This window comes from Nelumbo nucifera, chromosome 7 (genome assembly GCF_055504915.1).
Source record: "Nelumbo nucifera cultivar China Antique chromosome 7, China Antique-T2T, whole genome shotgun sequence".
In the NCBI taxonomy this organism is placed as follows: domain Eukaryota; kingdom Viridiplantae; phylum Streptophyta; class Magnoliopsida; order Proteales; family Nelumbonaceae; genus Nelumbo; species Nelumbo nucifera.
Window position 1 is genome coordinate 22,216,369 of NC_142655.1, and position 16,200 is coordinate 22,232,568.

Genomic DNA, 16,200 nt, shown 5'->3' on the forward strand with positions numbered 1-16,200 from the left:
ACCTATCCAATAGTACATCTATATTCAATAAGGCTATTTATATCTATGTCCGTATCCTTATCTGGACTGCATTATCTCAAATTTTTTGACTTTTTTCAGGATTAAAATACTCGTATTTTTTAATTTGGGCCCGACGACATAGAACTTTTCAGTTCAATCTTATTATTATTGTCTGTCGGTAACCAACTCTGACCACCCCTAGCCCAATCTCATGTATCATTAATAACTTCCCCTTTAACCCCTTTTTACTAAAGTGAAGGTTGAGGGATTTGATTTCGCAACAAAGCTAGAATAAACCAGTTACCAGCTAACACACCAACGAGCCAATTCTCAGTTGGTTCCCTAAAGTTTACATAAAACCCCCTCTAGCCCTCTCCTTGGAAACCAAATCTCTAAATGTTGTCGTTAAATCCAAAATATGTTAGAATCCCCATCTAACAAGTTTATGCTTACGTCAAGCTAAGATTCCATTTCAACCATTATCATTGGTCTAGAATCCTTTAATTTCAAAATTGACACCATGACACCTTTCCAACCAATCTGACCCTATTATTAGATTTCAGATATCTCAAGCCCTCTATCCACCAAGTTTCGCCTTAAATTCCTACATTTAACCATTAATGACACCGAGATTCTAATCCAAGCTCTCTCATTGGCCAAAACCTTTAAACCCAAGTCTATCCTTTCTTTTACCTCACACCCTACAATCAAGGTTTAACATATTGTATTGTATCTTTAAAAAATAGATATAGTATATACATGAAAATTGGGTGTTTTGTCTTTTTTATGCATATCGGACCCATATCGGGGGTGTATCGGTAGTGTATCAACGAAAAAGATGCATCCAAAAACTAAAAAAAAAATAAAGAGGAAAAACAAGTTATGATTCAATCGTCCATATAATCTAATATGTCATAATTAAATAAAAAATTCTAAAATCCAATAGAATTATAAAGAAATATTATAAAAGGTTTAGACATATCTTTAATATCATAAACAATAATTATTTTTATTAATGATGAAAATGAAAAAAAATAAGAAAAAGAAAACTAATGTTTAACCTATGACCCTATTGACCAAATCAAATGGTTCAATTGACTAGGTCACCATGCATGTTGTTGTCTAAATCAACAGATTTTTGTAGGCAAGCAACTTGGTGATGAAATGGACCTAAAATACTAGTTAAGTGATGAGTCAACCGATTTAACTGGCCAATTTGATCAAAGGATGAAAAAGAAAACGGTAAACAACTTATCGGGTTTCATTGTCCCAACCGGTTTTTAACAAGGTTTTTAAAACCGAACCAGTCAGGGGTTCGGTTCCCAGGTTGAATGGTCCAACCGTTCGAACCGAATGGAAGGCCAATTCTGACAAAAAATTAAAAAATAAAAAATGGCCAAAACCGTTGGACGGTTCAACCGCCCGGATCAGTGATTTACTGACCAAATCAACAGTTTTTGACAAAATAACGGTTTTGAGATAAAACGATAGTTTTTAATGACCATCTCGCAAGTCGCATTACTTAAATTACCATAAACTTTCAAAAGACAACAAAGAAACTTGAACTTTGTGACCCCTTTAGCCACCACTTACACCACCAAAATAACATGCTATATATATACCCATTTAACTTACAACATTGTTGATCATTTCATCACCACTTAGTTTTCAAATATTCATTCTCGACCCAATGTGATCGTACATTTAGCTTCTTTTTCTGGATTGTCGAAATTGAATGGCAGTGGATTAGGAATAAACGTGAATAAAAAATGTTAATATCGTACATGTTTAACTTTTTCTATCGAAAGCGAACTCTTTAATTGAAAAAAAAAAAAAAAATCAAAGGAAATCAAGTTCCTAAAAAGCATATTCCTAAGGGGTATTTGGTTCATGTTTATGTTTGTGTTCGGTCTGATTCACAAATACTAGTATTTTAAAGAGCATTTTCATGTTTTGAAAATAAAATTCCTCACTTTTTAACACAATGGAAGAGAGCTGTTTGAACACAACCACAAGAGTGATGCTTCAAAAAGAAGGCTGACGTAGTAGGTGATTCTTTGAATCTTGATTCATATACCTACATTCTATAAAATACTATATATATTTTATACGCATGGCATAATATCTAATAATATATACTTTTTAACATATTATATGCATTTTTATATATATTTAAGGTATTATATATTATTGTTAACGTATGACAAATGAATGGACGTAAGATCAAAGTTGAAAGGTGATAGATGAATTGCCTCTGTACACTTGAGCCACACAGAAAAACTAACAGTGTGCCAACCAGCAGGTTGGTAAGGTCTCCTGTTTATCTTAGCGGATACTTGGGATCGAATCCCGTCTACACCTGGATTGGGGGAAGGAGGGGGGTTATGGATTGGGAGATGACTCACCCCATGCAGTTGTACAGCCCTTCAAAAGAAAAAAATAATAATAAAAATAAAAATAAAAAATAAAAAACTACTACAACCATACATGACAAAATAATGATAATTCAAAACCAATATCTTCATTTTGAAAAAGAGGTGATATGATTTTGGAACACAACCCTTTTTTTGAACCACGAACCAATCACTACCCTAATAAACAAGTTAAATTAAAAATAGCAAATTACAATCCTAAAACCCATACTGGAACCAAGCAAACCAATAAAATAGGTAACTATAGTTCAACCTTGAGACCATCAACAGTGTACTTTAGGAAATGATTAGTAAAGAATTAGGAACATTACTCCAACCAAAACAGTCACTAATCCTGCTTTTAACAAAATATTTACTTTACAAGTTTATATGTTCTTGTTGGGTAGACCGTGATTTCCCTTATAGATGGCTTTGCCCAAAATTAAAAATTCTCCACTTGACTTTAGCTATAATAAATAAAATAAAATAAAATAAAAAATTTTCAATACCACCCCCCCACCCAAAAAAAATCAAAATTTGGTTCAAACTTATTGCTTATGTCCCTCAGAAAAACTGGTAAAACAAATTAACCAATTAAGACAATTTTCATTGTTCCTTATGAAATTATAAATTCTCCTTATAATTTACTAGGCTAAATATGTATCAATACATTGAAGTTTGTTTACAAAATCTCCCATTCAAAGCTTCAACCAGTCTAACTCATTCCCCCTCAATGAAACCAATAAAACAAGTAAAATAAATTAAAAATTACTTTTATGCAACTAGATCTGCTACCAACAAACGCTGCCAACAAGCCTCCCAACAGGACCCTAAGCTGCACAAGGGAAACATCTCCCCATGAATGACAAGAGATGTTCCTGATGTGCGGCTGTAAGCCTGTAATGGCTTGTTGGTAGCAGATCCTAAAACCCTAATTTGATTTAAGAAAGCATTACATATTAGGAAAATGCAAAAAATAAATTATATGTACTTGTAAAATTAGGAAAACCCTAATTAGGAAAATGCAAAAAATAAATGATTTAAGAAAGCATTACATAAAGCATTACATATTAGGAAAACCCTAATTTGACAAGTCTTTGGACTTGTCACAAAGACTTAACATTTACACCGTTTTTTTTTTCCTGCAAGTGAATTTATAGTAATATAAAATCTTTAGCTAAGGATTCGGCATATTTAAATAAATTTTTCTTGGTGTAAAAGCTATTTCATTCAAAATATCAAGAATGAACAATCTATTCAATCGTTCTAGTTATTTAGTGTAATGGCACATTGTAAATAGTAGATGGGAAGATTTACAATTAGAGAGAGAGAGAGAGAGTTTTAGTAATTGTACAAATGAAAATGTGTAATTCTTCTCAAGTTTAGCTCCTATAAAATATTAAAGAATTACCATGTTTATAGGGAGCTAAAAACCTAGGAAACTATCATACAACATGACCAATAAAAAATTTTTTGCAACATCAAAGGGAAAATTAATTTTGCCTCCACTTTGATGGTCTAATTAATTCCCATCAGAAGTGTTATTTTGTTGTCCCCACAGCTGAGCGTATCTTCCTGCATTTGACAAGAGAACTTCATGGGGTCCCTGTTCAACTACCTTCCCACTTTCCAGGACAATAATCTGGAAATTCACAAGGTAAAATCAATTAGAAAAATAAGAAGGAAATTTTGATTTTTTTTTTTTTGGCTGGGGGTTGAGATAAATAAGAAAATGTCAACAACTAATGCATCAAAATTAGAACCCAGCAGAACCAACATTTTAAGAAACTACCAGTATTTTAAAAGGGGTGTGAAATTTTAAAGACCGCTTCCAAGTTTTCTGTGCATGTTTGTTTTTAATTTGATAATATATTTAGTGTTTTTTTAAATGTTTGTTTTTAAAGACCGCTTCCAAATTTCCAATAGTTTTGATGGATTTATATGAATGCAATTTTTTCCAAGATCTTAGTAATTTGCGACGGGATTCTCTGCAAGCAGAAACTCTGCATACATCATGAAAGCATGGGAATCCCACTATGCATTGGGAACATCCCCCCATGAATTAAACATGAATGCGAGATATTCTCAATGTGCAGCTGGATGCTATGTGAGCAGAACTTTTTCTTGCAGGAGATCCAGGCTCTAGTAATTTATGGTCCTTGTTTATATGATGATTTTCATCTACTTTTCTTGTATGAAAATAGTCTTGTCTACAAGTTCACAATTTTCTCAATTAAAATTTTCTGTTTATAAGATAAGGCTCATCATCACAAGATCCTAGCACCAAGCCCCAAGTTTATCCTATTCTTTAACCGTTCATTGCTGGGTTCCCTACAGCTCCTACTGCCCAAAAACAGAACAGATAAAACATGATTGCTTTAAACTAATAGATACCTACCCCATAACAGTGTTGTGTGTTTCTCTTGAGCTATGATATCTACAAGGAAATTTGCAAATTAGGGAACACAGGAAAAGACTGATCCCATAGTGAGAGCCAAATGCTTTGCTCCCAAAGTCTGGTGTCTTAAACAATGTTTTAAAACACAGAGGCTTGGCGCAAGGCATTCCACTACCTAGAGACATGAGGCGTAATTCAGAACATAAGAGGTGTAAGCCTCCCAAACACAAGGAGGCATAAGCCTCCTTAAGAGGAGGGGGATGAGGAGGAAGGAGGGAGGGGAGGAGGAAGAAGAGGAAGGAGGATCTCATTTTTTTTTTGCCCCGGGCCCACTTTCCTTCCCCTTATCTTTTCTTCCCTTCCCTTTTCTTTTTTCTTTTTCTTTTCTCTTTTTTTCTTCTCTTTCTTTTTTCTTTCCCTTCCCTTTCTTTTCCTTTCCTTTCCTTTCCTTCCTTTTTTTCTCTCTTTTTTTCTTTTTTTTTTCTGTCTTTTTATATGAAATGTGCATGAGGCATACGCTTCTAGCACGCCTCATGAAAAAGGTGTATGAGGTGTACGCCTCAGAGGTATCAGTGCCTCTGGCATACACCTCAGGGTGTTTTGGGGGCACCTTGCCTGGAGGCATACGCCTCCCACACCTTTTAAAACACTGGTCATAAATGACAAGCCCTTCCATTTCTCCTTTTAGTTAGTCGGCATTCATCTGAGTTCCCTTCTACAAGCAAATATCCTTGCAAATCGACGTCCTTGTAGTACAGCTTGCAGTTATGCTATTAATTTTCAGAACCTATCAAGTCATGCCTGAAACAGTGTTTTAAAAGTCAACATGGAGGCTGACCTGTTTATATATAAACATGGAGGCATGATGCGAATTCGCATTCCACTACCCAGATGCACGAGGCATTCAGAACACAAGTGGTGTACAACTCCCAAGCACAAGGATGTATAAACCTCCTTAAGAAGAAGAGGAAGAAGAAGTGGAAGCTCTTTTTGATTCTAGATGTTTTGTATGAAGAAGAACGAGGATGTATAGTGCTAGCAAAATGGGGGGAGAAATCATCCCGCCATACATTGGGAACACCCCCCCTCCAGTTAATTGCTTATAGTTCATTCCCTTGCTCATGTCAAACTGGGTACAAATCATTTGATGGAAATAGAATATTATTTTGGAACTTCACCACAAGATCATAGAAGATAAATCCAAGTATAACGAGAATAATCATCCACAAACAGCAAAAAGTAACAAAAACCTCCCACAGACGGAACACGATAAGGTCCCCCTACATCAGAATGCACAATTTCAAAAGGTAAATTCATTCTTGTTTTACTAGAACAAAATAAATGTCTACAATGCTTAGCAAATCAAAACTTTCAGACTGTAAACTTGGCAACTTAATAGTTAACACCTATGAACAACTCTGGAAATAAAAGACACATAGACTAAAAAGGCAAATAACCTAACCGATGACATAAAATAACACGATCAACTGGCTCAAATAGGACAAACTCATAAGCAACCAGATGGTGTTGGGTGAGACTCTTAGGCACATTGGGCAGATATTTATTCCATTCGCCTCACAATCACTACCCAATCATCTTCTAAGACTTGAGATTCTAAAAGACACAATGATGAGGAAAGAAGGTTACAAAGCAATTCAAATCTTTTGTAATGGCACTAACTAAAAGAAAATTTGTATTGAGGTTAGGAATATGAAGGACAAAAGAAAGACTAAGGTTATTAGAAATCTTGGTGTTTCCCAAGATAGGAGCAAGGGAACTGTTAGTGGTGTTAGTGAAGGGGTATTTCAGTCTTTGTACTTGTTGAGAATGCTGATGTGTACTGTTATGTTAGTTCGAGTGCCTCTTACTTAAAGAAGGGCACTCAAGTCTTTTTCAATAAGTCAATAATATAATAATAGGTCTGGCCGAATCAAGGGATTAACTTTTTTCCCTAATTCGAACCAGCCTTTCTCTCTTTTCTCTCTTCTCTCTTTTCTTCTTTCCTCTCCTACTTCTTGCTGTCTACTTTACTCTACAGTCAACGAACAAGACAGAATTCTATGGCAGGTCAAACTTCAACATGGTATCAGAGCTAGGTTCACCAAATCAGACTTGCTAGAATTCTGCCTTCTGCGCATTCGAATTAGGGTTTCACTTGGGGTTCTCAGTTGTGAGTTGGAGACTGGGAAAAGGGCTGAAAAGGAGTGATCGCCCTCTTCCCTAGGAGGTCTCTATGCCTCCGATTGTGTCGTTGGTGATTGGTTGCTGTGGTTTCTAAGCCCTAGTTAGGGCTGGTACGTGTGGTGCAGTGGTGTCTCAGCCCTTCGTATGGTTGGCCTTCAGGCGATGAGGTAAAGTTTTTTTTATATTTTTTTTGTTATGGAATACATGAGAGGTGTAGTACAGTTCGCATGATGGGTTCTCAGATTGCAGTATGCTAGGGTTTATGCTAGGGTTTATTCTGGTTTGTGTGTGATTCGAATGGCAATAGTGTCTACTTAATGGTGAAGCTTCCTATAGTTGTGGATTAATGTTGGTGGTGTTACAAGTGTGGTTTTCAGCTTTTGATATCGCTGAAATCAGTGTGTAGACCTCGGTGAGTAGGGGTTGTGGTGTTGTAGTTTTCAACATTTAATACTGCTGAAATCAGTGTACAGACTTCGGTGAGTAGGGTTTGTGGTGTTGCAGTTCTCAGCTGTTGAAATCAGTGTGCAGATTTCGATGAAGTGTCTGTGTGTAGTGTGCAGTGTGTAGTGCTCCTAATTCAGTGCTCAGAATTAAGGGAGTTCGGCAATGGCAGATAACAGTGATAGTAAACCTAGTGTCATGATATCTACTGACTACCTGAATGTCCAAATGACCTCCATTAAACTGAATGGAGAGAATTATGTCCCTTGGGCCAAGTCTGTAGAGGTTTTTCTGAAGGCGAAGAAGAAAGTGAAGCATATAAGAGAGGAGAAACCCCCCGCTAATTCTCAGGAGTATGAAGACTGGGAACAGGAAGATGCACAGATCATTACATGGTTGTGGAACAGTATGGAACCCAAAATCAGTGTGAACTTCATGTTTCTTGACACAGCCAAAGAGGTGTGGGATCATGCCAAGAAACTGTATTCAGGTCAGGATAATACCACTAGGGTATATCAACTGTATCAGGAATACTTCAATCTGCAACAGGGAAATCAGAGCCTTGAGGAGTACTATGCCAATGTGAGGAATATCCGTAATGAGTTAAATGTCTATCATCCTCTCACTTCAGATGTCAAAGTTCAACAGCAACAGCGAGAGCAGCTTGATGTAACACGGTTTCTGGTGGGGCTGAAGTCTGAGTATGAACCAGTACGAGCCCAGATACTAGGGGGATCTGCTCTTCCATCTTTAGAGGAGGTGTTTGCTCGTCTTCGGAGGGCTTCCATTGGATCTATGGACTCTAATGTCTCCGATAAATCAGCATTTGCAGTGTCAAGAGGCCGAGGTGGCAGAAGTGGGACTCGAGGAACCCAGCCTGGCAGGAGTGGTAGTGGTGGATCTACACACATCCGTGGTGGTGGTCGTACTGGAGGCAGAGATTCAGGGGGAGCTCGTGGTAGAGGACGTGGCTCGGGTCCACGGAAGTGTACTCACTGTGGTTTGGATGGACATACCATTAACTACTGCTATGACTTACATGGTCCTCCCTCGACGTGGGCCAACCATGCCATGACTAGTGACACCAGTTTCAGCCCTACACAGGAGAAACGGTCAGCTGACCCGATGCCTTCTACTCCCTCAGATGGTCCAGGCAAGGAGATGGTGAGTGTTCCTCGTGATGAGTATGAGAGGTTTGTTCAATCCAAGTCGCAGCAGAACACAGCTTCCTTTGCACACTCAGGTATGGCTTGTTTGGCATCCACACCCAACCCCTGGATTATTGACTCTGGAGCCTCCGATCACATGACGGGAACTCCAGGTGTGTTTTCATCTCTCACTCATTGCTCAACATCACAATCTGTTACCCTTGCTAATGGCTCCACGTCATCTATCTGTGGTGTTGGTAATGTTGACCTAGACCCTGTATCCCTATCCTCTGTTTTATATGTACCTAAGCTTCCATTTAATCTTATGTCTGTTAGTAAGCTGACCAAGTCACTTAAGTGCTCCATCACTTTTTACCCTTCTATGTGTGTTTTTCAGGATCTCAAGACGGGGATGAAGATTGGTGGAGGGCATGAAGCCGGTGGACTGTATTATCTTGATGGTGGTGGACGAACGTCAACGGCTCTTCAGTCATCCATTTCTCCTCTCCAGTGGCACTGTAGATTTGGTCATCCTTCGCTGAAAGTGTTGCAGTCCTTAGTCCCTTCATTGAGTCAACTTTCTGTTTTAGATTGTGAGTCTTGTCAATTTGGGAAACACCATCGTGTTCCCTTTCGTTCTAGGGTCGATAACCGTGTGTCGAGTCTTTTTTCTTTAATTCATTCAGATGTTTGGGGTCCTTATAAAGTGATGTCATATAATGGATACCGATATTTTGTTATTTTTGTTGATGACTGTTCAAGAATGACGTGGCTCTATTTAATGAAAGAAAGAAGTGAATTATTTTCCATCTTCCAGAAATTTTATGCTGAGATCCGCAATCAATTTGGTGTTCACATCAAAATTTTCCGTTCTGATAATGGTCGTGAATACTTGTCCTCATCTTTTCGAGAATACTTGGACCACCATGGGATTATACACCAAACTTCATGTACCTATACTCCGCAACAAAATGGGGTTGCTGAGAGAAAGAACCGCCATCTTGTAGAAACGGCACGCTCCCTCATGCACCACATGAATGTTCCCAAAACTTTTTGGAGCGATGCAATGCTCACCTCTTGTTTCTTAATTAATCGGATGCCCACGTCTATCCTTGATGGTCGTTCTCCTTTTAGTGTCTTATTCCCCAACATGTCTCCGTTTCCGCTTTCTCCTCGGGTATTTGGGTGTGTCTGCTTCGTTCATAATCTGAGTCCCGGGACTGACAAGTTAGATGCACGTTCCCTGAAGTGTATCTTCCTTGGTTATTCCCGAACTCAGAAAGGGTACAAGTGTTATCATCCTAGTTCTCGTCGTTCCTTGGTATGTGCTGATGTTACATTCTTTGAGTCTACTCCGTTCTTCGTGGGGTCCGGTGCTGCTGCTTCCCCCACATCACCACCTCCTCTTCCTCTTCCTGTGGCTGATCCACCTCCTTTGGTTCCAGTCATGCCTACGTCCTTGCCTCCGGTGCCACCATTGGTTGACCGTCCACCCATCCGTCACGTGTATACACATCGCCCACGTGTACCGGCTGCAGCTCCTCCAGCTTCATCACCGTCGACAGATCCAGCTCCAGCTTCGACACCAGCCTCCGACCTAGATCTTCCTATTGCCTTACGGAAAGGTAAGCGTACTTGCACCCTTCACCCTATTTCCAATTTTGTTTCACTTACCCACCTCTCCGTTCCCCATCGCCAGTTCATATCTTTGTTATCCTCCGTGGTTGTTCCTAAGGATGTCCAGGAAGCCCTTACCTCTCCAGAGTGGTGCCGTGCTATGGAAGAAGAGCTCTCTGCTTTGCATCATAATCACACTTGGGATCTCACCGCTCTTCCTCCTGGGAAGCAGGCTGTCGGTTGTAAGTGGGTGTATAGTGTTAAGTACTTGCCAGATGGTCGTGTTGAGCGCCTGAAGGCGCGGCTGGTTGCCAAAGGGTACTCCCAAACCTATGGCATTGACTACACGGAGACGTTCTCCCCGGTTGCTAAGATAGGATCAGTTCGTGTCGTCATCTCCCTTGCAGCTATGTCTGGTTGGCCTCTCCATCAGCTCGATATCAAAAATGCCTTTTTGCATGGGGATTTGCTCGAGGAGGTCTACATGGAGCAACCACCTGGGTTTGTTGCTCAGGGGGAGGATGGTAAGGTATGTAGACTTAAGAAGGCTATTTATGGACTTAAACAGTCCCCTCGAGCATGGTTTGGTAGGTTCAGTGAGGTGGTCAAGAAGTTTGGTCTGAAACAGTGCCAAGTTGATCACTCTGTCTTCAGTCTTGACTCTTCGGCAGGTAAAATAATATTGGTGGTGTATGTGGATGATATCGTTGTGACTGGGAATGATAAAATGGGCATTGACAGATTGAAGGCATTCCTACAGGAACACTTTCAGACAAAGGACCTTGGCAAGTTGAAATACTTTTTGGGCATAGAGGTAGCAAGATCTAAGCATGGCATTAATTTGTGCCAGAGGAAATATGTGCTTGATTTACTGGAAGAAACAGGATTGTTGGGTACTAAACCGGCTGAGACACCTATGGAAACAAATACGAGGCTGAGCAGTGATATAGGTGAAGTGTTTGAAGAGCCTGGCAGATACCGACGACTTGTAGGCAAACTAAACTATCTAACCATTACTCGGCCAGATATTTCATTTGCGGTTAGTGTGGTGAGTCAGTTCATGCAGAAACCTTTGGTCCCACATTGGAATGCAGTGCTAAGGATTGTGAGGTATCTGAAAGGAGCTCCTGGTCGTGGTTTGCTGTACAGAAGTGGTGGAAAACTGGTAGTAGAAGGATACACCGATGCTGATTGGGCAGGTTCTATGTCTGATAGACGATCTACCACAGGCTATTGCACCTTTCTGGGGGGTAACCTGGTAACATGGAAAAGTAAGAAGCAAACAGTTGTGGCAAGAAGCAGTGCAGAAGCGGAATATAGGGCCATGGCACATACTGCTTGTGAACTAGTGTGGCTGAGGAACCTTCTACAGGAGATAGGATATGACATCAGTACTCCAATGAAGCTCTACTGTGACAATCAGGCAGCGGTTCATATCTCTTCCAATCCAGTGTTTCATGAAAGAACCAAGCACATCGAAGTTGACTGTCATTTTGTGAGAGAGAAGGTGCTGAATGGGGTGATAGAAACTGCATATGTTAGTACGGGAAACCAGTGGGCAGACTTGTTTACAAAAGGCTTGAGTCGGGGGAGAGTGGACTACATATGTAACAAGCTGGGATTATATGATATATACTCACCAGCTTGAGGGGGAGTGTTAGTGGTGTTAGTGAAGGGGTATTTCAGTCTTTGTACTTGTTGAGAATGCTGATGTGTACTGTTATGTTAGTTCGAGTGCCTCTTACTTAAAGAAGGGCACTCAAGTCTTTTTCAATAAGTCAATAATATAATAATAGGTCTGGCCGAATCAAGGGATTAACTTTTTTCCCTAATTCGAACCAGCCTTTCTCTCTTTTCTCTCTTCTCTCTTTTCTTCTTTCCTCTCCTACTTCTTGCTGTCTACTTTACTCTACAGTCAACGAACAAGACAGAATTCTATGGCAGGTCAAACTTCAACAGGAACTATCACCAATAGATACTTTCTCTCTTCTAGAGCAAAGGGTATATGAATGAAACAAATGCGAAAGGGAGGTCATGAATCTAGATTACCTATATAACTGACATGGTTGGCAATGGTAGTTGTACCAGTGGTTTTAGAAGTGCAAGGCACAAAAAAACAAGGGCCATTTTGTGCCCAAGTCACAAGGTGCAAGGCGAGGCATGCACCTTTTTGAAGAAAAGCGCAAAAATGCAAAAATGCAAAAATGCAAAAAAAATCAGAAAATGCAAAATATTAAACACGATATTAATTAAAATTATAAACTTAAATTTTAAAATAAATGTTTTAAAAAAAAATCTATTATCTCAAATTAAAATATATAAACAAAACATGTAAAACATATTTATAATGAAAATTTAAAAATAAAATCAAACATAACATATAAAACATATTCAAGCAAGTAAACTCTTAACCTCTTTATCTTTTTCCCAATTGCATTACCTTAAATAGCTAATGTGATGTTAAACATTATATGTTCCTGATTCTACAAGTCACCTTTGTACCAAGCCCCTCGAGGCAAGCCCAAACAAGTCCATATTACGAAATTTAAGACCCTAATATGAACTTGTTTGGGCCTGCCTCAAGGGGTGTGGTTGGGTCCAGCCCTAGACCCTAGATGCTAAGCACAAAAAAACAAAAACAATGCACAGATTTTCTTTTTAAAGTGTTGCACCTGGGACCTAGGTGAAGCGCATACCCTAAAATGCACGTCTGTGCACCTAGGCGCACTTGAGGTGCGCCTTTTAAATCATGAGTTGTACTTGAATGAGCAAAAGCAGTAAAGGAAGCAGTAGAGGGGTCTACAGCACTAGTAGCACTTCCCATAAACTTCACCCAGTGGCTTAGATATTTCTCATAGTTATCAAATTCAGCTCTTGTGGCTGCAAGGATTTCTAGTGATGAATATTTCTGCTATACAAAAGTGAAATTCTACTCGTCTATAGAAGTAGTAGCAACATTATCATTGTGTAAATGGATGATTCTGTCCTTACAAGAAAGAATAAAATACATCAGTGTACAAAAGTAGTGTACAAAGAAAGATGAAAGATAAAATTACAAATATGAACTCCCATCTTCTCTCTATTCCCCCTAAAACTGATGTCGAAGTAAAAGCATCAATTTGTCCACAACGACATTGTGTCTAATGCAAGTCATAATGATAGGTTGCTGCCTACCTCAGGGTTCCTTCGAGGGAAACTGACCACCTGAAGAGAGAGGGAGAGAGAGAGAGCAAAGAAACGATTGTTATTATTATCATTTCTTGGTAGAGGGTTCAGCTTATATAACTATAGCTGACCGTTACACTGCAATTCTAACAAACTCGGTTGCGATTTCCCTCGATCGTGGTCTGGAGCTGCTCAAGTGCAAGGCAGAGGTTCTTCTTCTTTCATGTATACACCATCGTAACCGGGGGTCATGGGCCATTAGCATAACGAGCTGGGCTTGGGTCGGCCCTTGGGTTCTCATCATCTCCTCCCTCCTTCAAATTGACCTTGGCCTCGAGGTCGAGATCGAGAAACTGAGTTTGCAACTCCCAATAAGGTTCCCAAGTGGCATCAATTGTAGGTAGCCCATCCCATTCTACCAGGACCTCCTGGATGACGCGCTTCCCTTTCTTAATCCATCTGAAATCTGTGATGCGCTTGGGCTCAGTAACTAGACCTCTGTCGTCAGTGAACGTGGGCAGTGTTGGGATGACGATGGACTGTGGGCTGGTGCATTTCTTGAGCAAGGATACATGGAAGACTAGGTGAAGGCGGGGAGGTGGGGGGAAGCTCCAATTTATAAGCAACCTGGCCAATTCTTTCCAAAATCTTGTACAGGCCAAAGTAACGGGGTCCAAGTTTTGCCCAAGCCCTCTTTGTTACTGAGACTTGACGATAAGGTTGAAGCTTCAGGTAAACATATTCCCCAACATCGTACTCCATCTCCCGATGCTTCTTGTTGTAGTAGCACTTCATTCTCTGTTGGGCTTGGTACAAGTTAAACTTAAGCTCCTGTAGGACTTCATCTCTGTTGATCAATTGTATCTCAACGGCAGCCACGTTGGTGGATCCCAATTCACACGGCAGAATGGCGGGAGGATCCCTCCCGTAATGGCCTTGAAGAGAGTCATGGTTGTTGCTCCTTGGTACGTGGAGTTGTACCAATATTCGGCCCAAGGTAACCACCAGACCCATTGTCGTGGCCTGTCCCCTGTAAAGCATCTCAAATATGTCTGTAAGCACTTGTTTACCACCTTAGTTTGGCCGTCGGATTGTGGGTGGTAGCTGGTGGACCAATGTAACTTAGTCCCCTGAAGCCGGAAATATTCCCTCCAAAACTGGCTAAGGAAGGCCGGATCATGATCTGAAACAATCGACTTGGGAGTTCAGTGTAACTTGGCCACATCCCTGATAAAAACTTCAGCAACCATTGCAGCAGTATAGGGATGCGGAAGTGCTAAGTAGTGCGCATATTTTCTGAGGCGATCGACGACCACCATTACAACTGACTGTTTGTTGGACTTGGGCAACCCCATAATGAAGTCCATAGAGATCTCCTTCCACACCTGTGTGGGTATTTTGAGAGGCTGCATCAAAACGGGAGGTGCCTGATAGTCATACTTCTGCTGCTGGCAAGTGGGACAGGCAGCCACATATTGTTGGACCCTCTTTTTTATACTAGCCCAATAGTAGTGTGAGGCCAGCCGTGAGTCATGAAAAAGTTGTAAGAAAGCAGTAATGTGTTGGGAGGAGGGAGGTAACACGTACCGCCCTTTGTAGAGCAGATCTGGGTCCATCATGGTGTATCCTGGTACCGCGGTTGGGTCCTGCTGATAACGGGCTCGTATCTGGGCCAATCTGGTGCAACACGAGCTTCCAACCTGATTGCTTCAAATAATGGGTGAATGGGTTGAGAACCCGTCAATTGATGTAACTTGATTACCCTAGAGAGGGCATCTGCTGCCTTATTGGTGGGCCCAGGTTTGTATTCAATAGAGTAGTCACACCCAAGAAGCTTAGAGATCCATTTTTTCTGGTCTTCTGTGTGGGCCCATTGCTCCAACAAGAACTTGAGGCTCCTCTGGTCTATTCAAATAATGAAATGCCAGCCCCATAGACATGAGTTCCTTTACATAAGCTGAATAATTTCGGGCCTGGGCTGACAAAGCCTTACTGTAATAGGCAAGGGGCTTCCCCTTTTGCATCAGAACTGCGTCTAATCCGGTCCTCGAGGCGTCGCACTCTAGCACAAAAGTCTCATTGAAGTCCAGTAGGGCCAAAACTGGAAGTGTGGATATGGCCCTCTTCAGGTTTACAAAGGCATGATGAGCTTCGGGTCCCCAAATAAAGGAGTCCCACTTCAACAACTGAGTTAATGGGGCTTCCATCAGCCCATATCCAGGAATAAATCATTTGTAATAGCCCGTGAGACCAAGAAAACCTCTGAGAGCCTTCACTGTAGTGGGAGTGGGCCAAGCCTGAACCCGAGTCAGCCATAACTTGCCCTGTTGTGACTATGTGACCTAAATAATGGACCCTGGTCTGGCCAAACGTGCATTTGGACAATTTGGCATAGAACCAATTCTCTCGCAACACCTCCAAGGTTCTTTCAAGATGTAAGTGTGTAGACCAATCACAGATGTATACCAAGATGTCATCAAAGAACACCAATATGAAAAGCCTTAGAAAAGGCCTAAATATGTCATTCATAATGGACTGAAAAGTAAGGGCGCATCTGAGCCTCCTAGTTCGAAGTCTATGGTCATCTGAGTCCAATTACACATTACTGGGCCTACCTAGCGCAACCATTACACCCCTAACATAGCATCCGCCCCACTAAAGTCTAGGGGGTGGAGATCCACTGTAAATTTATGCCCCTGAATGAACAGCTTCTCATCTCTACAAATACCATCACATACAATTTTGTTTCCATCCGTAACATGAACGGAAAAGGAAGGATAATAGTGGACAGCCATACCTAGTTGGTGGACCAGAATCCAAGCTACAAAGTTGA

At 40.6% G+C, this 16,200-nt stretch overlaps 1 protein-coding gene across 1 annotated transcript in view; it reads right to left on the reverse strand.

Moving 5' to 3' along the window:
* Positions 1–3,614: 3,614 nt before the first annotated feature.
* Positions 3,615–16,200, reverse strand: part of ABCB25 (ABC transporter of the mitochondrion 3) — a 97,742-nt gene continuing 85,156 nt past the window's right edge. The window contains exon 20 of the mRNA XM_010253469.3: positions 3,615–4,053. Within this exon, the coding sequence (XP_010251771.1) occupies positions 3,934–4,053 (120 nt within the window). The 3' untranslated portion in view covers positions 3,615–3,933. The remainder of the gene's footprint in view (positions 4,054–16,200) is intronic.